At 39.3% G+C, this 10,437-nt stretch overlaps 1 protein-coding gene across 1 annotated transcript; it reads right to left on the bottom strand.

Annotated features, from left to right (window-relative positions):
* Positions 1 to 4,059: 4,059 nt before the first annotated feature.
* LOC111879680 (uncharacterized) lies at positions 4,060 to 5,423 on the bottom strand. The gene is made up of 5 exons (XM_023876141.1): positions 5,086 to 5,423; positions 4,886 to 5,024; positions 4,555 to 4,804; positions 4,468 to 4,472; positions 4,060 to 4,329 (listed from the first exon to the last, which is right to left on the bottom strand). Exons 1-5 carry the CDS (start codon positions 5,421 to 5,423, stop codon positions 4,060 to 4,062), a joined length of 1,002 nt encoding a protein of 333 aa, XP_023731909.1.
* Between the last annotated feature and the right edge of the window lie 5,014 nt (positions 5,424 to 10,437).

Genomic DNA, 10,437 nt, shown 5'->3' with positions numbered 1-10,437 from the left:
GGTACCTCACTGCTTCGAATTAGATCTGACTCTCGGTCTGGAAATGATGCACAATCACACACCTTGACTTTGACTCCTCGACCCGTTTTCCCAAATCGGAAATACTCATAAAATCAATAGACCTCACTCTCATTGTCGATACACAACGTAGACCACGTGGCCACCGCCCCGATATACTCCTCTTAGCCACCGGGAACTGCCAAAAAAAATGATACATCACCCTCAATAAAGCACCTCTTTGTTCTTATCTATCTTAGTCCCACTAACGACTCTCTCATGGGATAAGAATACCTCGCAGCAAACATATTACCCAAATACTCTGGTGAAAAGGTCACAACCCCTTGCTACCCCACTGCGTCTACCTCCAACTCTGAAACCGGAAGCTCACTATCCCTCCTGCTTCTCACAAAAAATAGCACAACTCTAGTCATATAAAGTGGCATCTCTGCTATCGGCCGACTGCTCAGCTCAGACCGCAATCCTAAAAAAAAACACCACCTCTACTTATCCTTGAGTCTTGCGACTCCAAATGACATCTCACCAAAAATTCCTCGGGAACTAACTCGATTTCCCTCTCAAGGTATGGTCCATCGAAATTCATTCAAATTGGCCCTCTATCCCCCATAACCTTTCATATTTGATCTCAATATAACCAAACATTACGGAATAACTGGTAGAACCGGTAACACTAACCACCCACCACGATCATGGTACTCGAACCAAGTGACCACCCTTTGGTCTGATATAAATTATGGTGCTCGAACCATGTCATCTCTTCTCAATCCGCTACAAAGCATGGTACTCGAACCGTGACATCACTTATCAACCTGCTGCCAATCATGGTACTCGAACCATGAAATCACTTCTCAACCTGCTACCAGTCATGGTACTCGAACCATGACTTCACCACTTAATCTGCTACTTAAAATCTCCAGAATACTCCCTACATCAAGTATGGGTCCTCTGCTTTCAGTAGTACGAGCCCATACTACCTACCATATCTACCCATACTTTCCACACAGACCATCCCAGATTTCCTAAGTAGTTACTCAACTTTATCGTTCGTCCATCCCGTTACATGTGTTCGCTCCCTAGCGAAAAGCTCTACCCTGTCAGCGCACTTATCTGACCACGGTCACCCCTAGGCTCTTTCTAGGTGCTCACACTTCCCTGCCATCAACTGCTGAAGAACTCCTAATGATGCCAACCGTCTACCTCCTGAATATCGTCATATTCACTTAGTAGCTGACTCCCATCGTCGAGAGTTCCACAAAGCACGAAGCAAGCAACATTCGGGCATCGAATAATCTCTATCAACACGTATCACCACTCTAGGTTACAACTCCGCTTGCTACACTCGTACTCAAAAGATATCACCGAGCTCAAGCAACTCCACCCCTCGCGGGTATCCGACTATCTTCTCAGTAGGCTCCTCAACTGATCATGTAGGTATCTCTCCTAGATTACTCCTCTACTTAGACCCCTCTCTAAAAGGATTCCTGTTGGATACTCATACTCCGCACATACTCAAAAGCAACTCATAGATAACAGTAACTCCTAGGCTAAGGCATCACAAATCAGGCCACTCTAGCCATAAAATATGAAGTACCTAGCCTAATCTCTAGCATGCATAACATATCACATATTATTCATAACACACAACGTAAGGGTATTTTGGGACATCACCGTTCGGGCGCTGGCTGATTGTACACACTGCTCGTTTCCTCTTTCTCTTAAAATTCTCTTACTCATTTTTAGAAAAACCGTTCCTTTTGAAAACTTTTATCAACTCCTCAGTTTGAGTCCAGACATACCCGAAGGTGTATCCGAATCCCTCAAACCAAGGCTCTTATACCAACTTGTAACACCGTAAATTTTGAAACAAAATTTTCATTTTTAATTTCATAAAACACATGTCATTTTAAATAAACACCATTTAATAGTCAAAAAAGTTTTCAAAACATTATCAAAATCCAGGATCCCCATTCGTGACTCTTTTCTCTGTTGTGTACAATCGAGCCGCCGCCTTCCCGCGATCCTGATAAGAACCTGAAACACATAACACATAACACGATAAGCACGAAGCTTAGTGAGTTCCCCAAAATACCGCACACAACACATACGCCACTCGAGGCTACAGTACGAACCTCCAGTCACGTAGCTCGTTGGACCTTCTGGTCCAGTCATAGCTCGTTGGACCCTCTGGTCTGGTCATAGTTCGTTGGGCCCTTCGGCCCGGTCTGTATCGTTGGACCCTCCGGTCCGGTCTGTACAATCATATAGCATACATATAATACATAGCCCAAATCTCATACATAACACATCAGACCCTCCGGTCAGCACATAAATACCACTCTAGGTAACGTATAGTGAGAAGACTCAGCTCGAACGATGAACGACTCCTACAAATGTCGCCGTTGTGCACCAGCCTCTACCTCTGAGCCATATCTACAATGATCTCAAATTAGGATCTAAGTCCCAACCCTCATTCTCTAGGTCTAAAGGTAGTCCACTAACTAGTCCATAAATAACCCCAAAACCCATTGGGCCCACCAAGGCCCAATAATAAATGGACTCTACCGAGGCCCAACTCTCAAGTCCAAGAGGCAAGCCCAACTCAAGGGCCCAAGGCGCATATACATATTCCTCTGGTCCAAATCTCTAGCACAACAAGCACGAACTCCAGGCCCAACACTTAAGGCCCAGTATAAGACTCAGCCTAAAAAGTCTGCAGTGGGGTTACGCGGGTCGTACCTCCCTTGGTACGCTCAGCGTACTCCATCGTACACAAATCCTGATCGGGGACACCAACCTAGTACGCGGGGTGTACTAGATATACGCTCAGCGTACGCCCAGATTTACCTTTTCAACTCTTTTGGTATTAATCAGTTAAGACCATAGCTATACTCTTAGATCTAGATTCCATAAAGGCTCACACTCAATAAAGTTCGTGACTTTAAGCCTTTGCATGGCTGATTAAGTCCCAAACACAAAAACTCTCACTCTTTACTACCCAAAATTCTCATATCTCATGCATGGTTTGATTCCAACATCCAAGGACTCATTTTTATGAATCCATTCCATTAGAAACACTTAAAGGGACATATATTAGGCTATGGAGCTTAAAAACTCATAAAGCTTCAATTTTTGGTACCAAAAATCCCAAAAATGGACCCAAAACAAAACTAGTACAACAATAAGCAAGTTTCAAACTTGATACCTCTGGAAGATGCACCAACAAGAGTAGATCATAGATCCAAAAGCTAGATGCTCAAGCTATTCTCTTTCAAAGCTCCTTCTTCTTCAAAGGCCAAACATAATAAGTTATCACCCCACTAGATCCATATGAGAAAACCACCAAGATTCAAACTTTATGCTTTCTGGAGCTAGATCAACATGATTAGGGCTTAGATCCACAAGCTCCAAGCCAAGCAATGCTTCCTCAAGAAACTCCTTCTTCCACAATATGCACCAAAAACTCACTAAATCACCAAAATGCTAAAGAATCACTCAAATGGAGGCTTAGGGTCGATTTCTAGGGTTTAGAGGGATGGAGGCTGAAGGTATTAGGGTTAGGTTATGAGATAAGGACCTTAAATAGGGTCCAAGACCCTAAAATAGCGTTCAGGTCTGTTTGGCGTACGCCCATCGTTCATATGGTACACCCAGCGTACTCTGAAGAACATTCGCGACCCTCCCTGGTCAGTACGCCCAACGTACTCCAAATTACGCCCGACGTACTCGGCTAAACCACAAAACTTCTGAAGGCCATAACTTCTTCGTTATAAGTCCGTTTCCGACGATCCTTATATCCACGTAAAGCTAACGAGAAGCCCTATACTTCTATCAACTTTATTCCTCCTGAATCCCACTAAAACTCAAATCCAAAATTCATGAAAAGCCCGAACCAGCGCCTTAACAATACATCTGGGCTCTAAAGCACAAACCGAACTCTTTTATTACACAACCTACCTCATATACATCCCAAAAGGGCATAACCTTTCTCTTTCAACGCCTCAAAACCTTATCATACTTGGATTAAGGCCCATGGGCCTTAAATCACAAAATAATCCAGAACAGGGTGTTACAGTCTGCCATTTCATTGATTGTTGCAATTGCATGCTTGCAAGGCATGCCTGTCAACTCCCATTTCCTATAGCTGCAAGTCATCTGCCCCATGTCCACAACATGTTGATCATGCCATGGCCCTTTAACCTGGTATTTACTCACTCCATTCCATCTTGCAGTGTATTGTAAAGCACTTGATATGTTTGCCTGTAACAACCTTTCACCAGTAGGTGTTAGTGGACCTGTGCACTTGTTTATCACCTTCATCACATTACAAACTCTTTTCATAAGATATTCCCTTATGAACTCCAAATAGGTTATTATTGGTTTATCCCTTCCTTTTACGAGCTTACTGTTGAAAACTTAACACAAATGATTCAACATCATATCTGACATTGCCCTGCCTGTTATTATATAATACATGTTGGTAAGTAAAATCAATGGGAAATAATGAAAATATATAAAATTATACAAATAAGTAATTACCTGAGAAATGGCTTCTAGCCCAATGATGGGGAGGGATTTTCATAAACCATGCATATGCTTCCACGTCATAGGATATGAACTCTCTCATCAGTGTTTCAAACTCCGGGATGGTTGTGGCTTTAGCACAATTCCACAAATGCTCCTTGTACTCCGTACTCCTCCATACTTTTCTCATATTCTCATAGATATGCCTTAGACAATATCTATGTTCAGCACAAGGAAATATGTGTGCAATAGCAGGTATGAGACCCTATTTACATGAAGGAAATAGCTAAATTAGTATATAAGCATAAGTTAGTTGTCTACCAAAATATGTTAACCATAAAAGTACCTTCTGTCTGTCACTGATAAATGCGAAGTTTGAGTTAGCATGCATGTCCAAGTCATCTCCAAGACATTCCCAAAACCATTTCCAGCTATCGGTGTTCTCACTCTCCACAATTGCATATGCTAGGGGATAGATTCCATTGCTGGAATCAACCCCAACAGCTGTAAGAATCTGACCTGGGAATGGTCCTTTCATGAATGCACCATCCAAACCCAAAAAAATCCCTCATCTCAATCTTAAACCCTTTCTTTAAAGCTCCTAAGCACACATACATCCTTTTGAATTGCCTGGTTGAGTTGTTACAGTTAGTCTTAGACTCCACTTGAATTTTTACAGTCGTATCCACATTTGTTGCTTGTAACTCTAACACATAATCTCTTAAAACTGCATACTGTTTAGTACAGTCTCCGACCACCATTTTTGTTGCGAGAGATTTAGCCTTAAAAACTTTGTCACCCGAAATACTAACCTCATACTTCCTCTGTAGCTCCTCTTGAATTGCACGAATTGGCACTCCAGGATTTGATTCAATCTGATCCATAATCTGTTTGGAAATGAAGGTGGCAGTGCAAGATTTGATTTTTTGGGACTAAAGGCAGATGTGATTGTGATTATATGTCTTTACAAACCAGTACTCATTATCATTTGCCCTATATGCGTGGAGTCTCCAAGTACACTTGGCCTTTTCTTCAATTACTTCTTTGCCCTTTACCTTTTTGTGGTAGGTCCACCAACCCCACTTGCATTGACTACCATAGTTCCCTTACAAACAGATGTCAACCTATGTTTGTCATTTTTTGTAAAACAAATATTTCTTCTAGTCTCCAATGCATGCCTATCAATTTTTCCTTTAGTTCTTTTTTTGAGTTATATTTTTGTCCTACATGGAAGGCCACCTTGTGCACTTCACCATGAGAACACACTCTCTCCTTGCCTAACTGTTTGATGATCTCCCTTCTTTTCCTATCATTGTCTGAGTCTTTACCCATAAAATCCCATTCATCATTGTTAATAACCTCTATATCCTCTACTTCCTCTTGAACATCATTACCCTCATGAAACTTATACTCACTCCCTAAGTACTCTGCATCTGTGTCTATACTCATGTGAAAATTCTCCATGTCTACTTCTATATCCAGAATTAGGTTATCTTCATCAACCATAAAGTCACTTGTGACATCCGCAAAATCTCAGCCAGAAAAGACCGATTTTCATTTATGCTTTTAAAATAATTTCAGTGTAAATCCTTTTGATTTGAAAGAGTTGCGGAATTTGTTCCCAAAAACAAAACGTGATAAAATAATATTTACCAAAGCATTTCATAAAGAAATGTATTTTCATTATATAATCAAAACTCGGGATATCATGTTCTGATATAGACCATAAAGCATAAACGATAACATTACAAGTCATTCAACAAATATATACATATACAGACTTGTAAACAAAACAACTTGATGATTCATCCATCTTATGCCCTTGCGCCACTTCCTGTAATACAAATAAACTGAGTGGGTCAGGCTTGGGAGCCTGGTGAGCATATAGGGTTTTCAACCCACAATAAATAATTATATTTAATTTCCACCAACCAACAATAACCCAATTACCCATTCCCGTTATTCTCACTTTACGTCCCTAAGACAACTAACATAAGGGACCTAGCCTAAGAATATTTCATCGGGGCGACAACACATGCTTCGGGGGTTCCTCAGCAATATAAGTCAAATAAGGCAACGATGAGGGGGATGGAATACAGCAAATGAACACCCAAGTTCATTAACACGTACAGGTTATGAGCCTGCTAGCGTTCCACTGGACTGTCTAGAAAAGTCCGTGGTCGTCATCTAAATTCCGCTAGATGACTGGATCAAAACAACATTGAGGCCTCTCATCTGTTTATTACACACCAACTATCTATCCATGTTCTACCCAACATATTAGTAGATAAAATATACATTTTTATACATAGTTTTAAAACCTATATAGCATGCTCAATCAATACATTTTCCACATAACAGATGAGGCACACACACATAACACGTATTTCATAGAGAAATAATCAGATCTATAAGATAGAAGGAAGTGTATATACATTCACACATATAACAGCAAAATATACACATAACACGTATTTTATATAAAATACTTCTTAATTATGCGTTAGAAGAAAGTAACTACACACTCACTTGATCAGAAGATGATCGGACAGCACTACGGCTTATAGAAGTAGTATTCTTCGGCAGATCTGGAAGATCTTCACAAAAACCGGACTCCTCGTGGGCAGAGCTTCGGCTCGGGAATCTTACTTCTCAGGATCTTCGGGACCTCGGGACTTGCTTCGTGGCTCGGGAATGATATCGGGGCTTCGGGATAATTCTTGCACCAAAAACGATGCAAAAACACGAGAAAAAAGGGAAGAAATGAGCAAACAACTCGGTTGCCCTCGACCTCCTTTTATAGGGGCTGGAACTTCAAATTACGCTGGGCGTAATATGAAATTACGCTGGACGTAATGACGATAAGGTCGCTGACTCCCCCAAGGATAATATCGGTTAATATATATTTAAATTAAATATTGAAAATATTTAATAAACTTCAGAAACTCATATCTTCCTCATATGAACTCCGTTTTCGACGTTCTTTATATCCCCACGTAGGTGAGACTACGATCTACAACTTTCGTTTAGACTCCGTCGGCTAATTTTGACTTTATTTTTATTATTTATTTTTAGTAGGCCGGGACAGGAAAACTCCGTTATAAAATCATAATTTCTTCATCCGACGTCCGTTTTCGCCTATCTTTTTATCGTTTTACTACAATTAACGAGATCTTCAATTCTCGTTTAGATTGTTTCGGCTAAAAACCGCTCGATCTCAAATCGAGTATTCGGGCTGCATACTGCTAAGTCGAAACTTCTAAAAATCATAACTTCCTCATACGAAGTCAGATTTGGGCATTCTTTTTATGCACGCTCTCGGTTTAACGAACTCTACGACTTTCGTTTAGATCACTATGGCTAAATATCGCTCTAACGTAAATTTCACTTTTTACGTCATTCAGCGTTGTCGGTTCTGTCGCGAAACTTCGACAGGTCATAACTTCTTCGTTATAACTCACATTCTGGCATTCTTTATATCTTTGAAATCCTTGTTTCGACCACTACATCTTTATGCAAAGATATCGGGCTTATCTCATACTTTAATGTTGACGCTTATTTTATTCTTAATTCATTAAATTATAATAATTAAGAAAATAAACACATAATTCACATAATACTCAAATATTTCATCATTAATACTCTAAAAAGAGTTACAAGGGTTAACCTAGACTATTACATCAATGATAATGCCTAGCCTAGAAACGCGGACGTTACATCACTAGCTTCACTATCTTCACTGTTATCTTCACTGCTCTCTGAATCATCATCACTACTTGCATCTACATCAGCCATGTTGGATGGTTTTTTTTGGAATACTTTCATTAAATTCAACCCCATAGAAAGGGTCAAAATCTTCCAAGATTTCCTCTTCTACACTATAGTTGTCTTCAAAAGGGACTTCATTTGATTGGTGTTGCTTATTCATAGCAGTACACCTCTCCTCTACACCCTTATTTGCAATAGGTTGCTCCTCCTTTACACCTTTATTCACTAATTTTTCAACCATTTCTACATCAACATTAGTAGTCACAAGGTCAACTTGATCACCTTCAACAACACTTATTCCTCCTTTGTCTACCCAATCCAAGCAAAGTTTTTTACTACATGATGAGCTACCTTGGGTAGATTTCCAACCTCTGCCCCTAGTCAACTCAGGTGTGAAAGACCCATACCTTGCCAAGGTCAACCCTACAGTAGGGGATACGGGCTGAGGTGGTTCCTCATATTCTATCTCTTCTATTATAACCCTTCTAGGACAATTTTGGGACATGAAATAGGTAACTAACGTTGTTTCACCGTGCTCTGTGTACACTTTTATCAGTTTGTTCTCACTCACATGTTTTGATAGGTTACGTACATCATCATTATTACCTAGAGCTCTTAGTCCAAAATCCAAACCCTCATTGGGCAAACGAAAATGGTAGTAGATGACAGATAGAACAACATACCCTAAATCTAACATGATGGAGTCCATTTCGTGTACTGAGAATTCTTCTATATCGACCACGTCAATGTATGCTACAACCCCTTCAATATACTTGATGCCTGGAAACTTTGTGAACTTCCCACCATGATGAAGCTCAATACTGAACATGGTGGGATGTCCAGCTTAAAAAAAACAAAAAATGATTTTTAGATTTCAAAAGTGTAAGAACGTGATCAAATACAGGGCATCTTACCATAAATTTGATTGGGATCAATTTCTTCACCATGTGCTCTGATGGACCACATTGTGAGAACCATTTGCGAAATTTCAACTACAGATTGAAGCTCGATCAGGAAAAGGGTTTGTGATTAGGGTTTTTTTATCTTCAAGTCGTCAAAGGTGGGTGAAGGAATAGGAGTAGCCAATTGATAATTAGGGATGATATACACAAAATAGGTTGTAGAGCTTTCAATTGGTGGTAATGTGTAATACAGATGAAAAGACGAAATTACCCTCACATGGAGGGCACGTGCTACACTAAACGGAAGGAAATAGATGGGAGTTAACTCCAGGGACCAAAACCACAAGAAATTTCATGTTTTGGACCAACCATGCAACTTGAAAATATTTTGGACCTTATCCACAATTTTTGGATAACCACAGGGACAAAAAATGCAATTTTGTCTTGTTAAAACTAACTTTTATCAAGTTAATTTTTCTAAAATTACTAATTTACCCTTATACCAAATCTTAAATATTAAAAATACCACAATGATCATTTATGTGATCTCATTCGATTTTCATTTTGTATTTTTTTGCAACTACTTTAGATAACTCAAACTATACGTCACACTTTGATCTCTTAATCAATGTTTTAAAAACTGGTTTTTTAGTTGAATCGGTATGGTGACCGGTTCTCGATTCAACCGGTTCGACCACTGAGAACCGGTTTCTATATTTTAATGTATTTTCTATTTTCCTACACATACATACATATAGAAATTATGAATTTGATGTTTACAAGTTCAAACATAAAAATACACATAAAAATAAGTTGTAGATGAATTCAAATACATTAAAATAACACATAACCATAAGTTTTAGTGTTTTACATCAATCCATATACGTCAAAAAGAAAATAAAGTATAATACCGAAACAAAATATAGTTTTTGATGAATACAAACACATCAAAAAAATTTATAACATTTACCATATGTTTTTATTTATAGAAAACTAAATAGATTTGAAAAAAATCACCAAATGTTTATTATGTAAATGGTTCTTTTTCATGTGTTTTTATTCTGTTGAACCGGTTTATTTTGACCGGTTTAACCAATTTTTTCTAAAAACCGGCCGGTTCAATCCGGTTTAGAAATCTATGTAAAACCGGTGATAGTTGAACCGGTCCCTCTTCCGGTTTCTGGTCCAACCGGTTCGACCGGTCGATTCAAACCGGTTTTTTAGTTGA

Source organism: Lactuca sativa, chromosome 4 (assembly GCF_002870075.4).
Source record: "Lactuca sativa cultivar Salinas chromosome 4, Lsat_Salinas_v11, whole genome shotgun sequence".
Classification (NCBI taxonomy): domain Eukaryota; kingdom Viridiplantae; phylum Streptophyta; class Magnoliopsida; order Asterales; family Asteraceae; genus Lactuca; species Lactuca sativa.
The sequence above is the reverse complement of the archived record's forward strand: the minus strand, read 5'-3'. Positions and strand labels throughout refer to the sequence as shown.

Bases quoted from the DNA above. Each gene is read 5' to 3' on its own strand.
- LOC111879680 (XM_023876141.1), bottom strand. From the start codon at position 5,423: ATGGATCAGATTGAATCAAATCCTGGAGTGCCAATTCGTGCAATTCAA. The intron at 5,025-5,085 runs GTGCATTCATGA...GGTTGATTCCAG, and splicing joins GATTTTTTTGGGTTTGGATG to CAATGGAATCTATCCCCTAG. The intron at 4,805-4,885 runs GTACTTTTATGG...TCATGTAAATAG, and splicing joins TTATCAGTGACAGACAGAAG to GGTCTCATACCTGCTATTGC.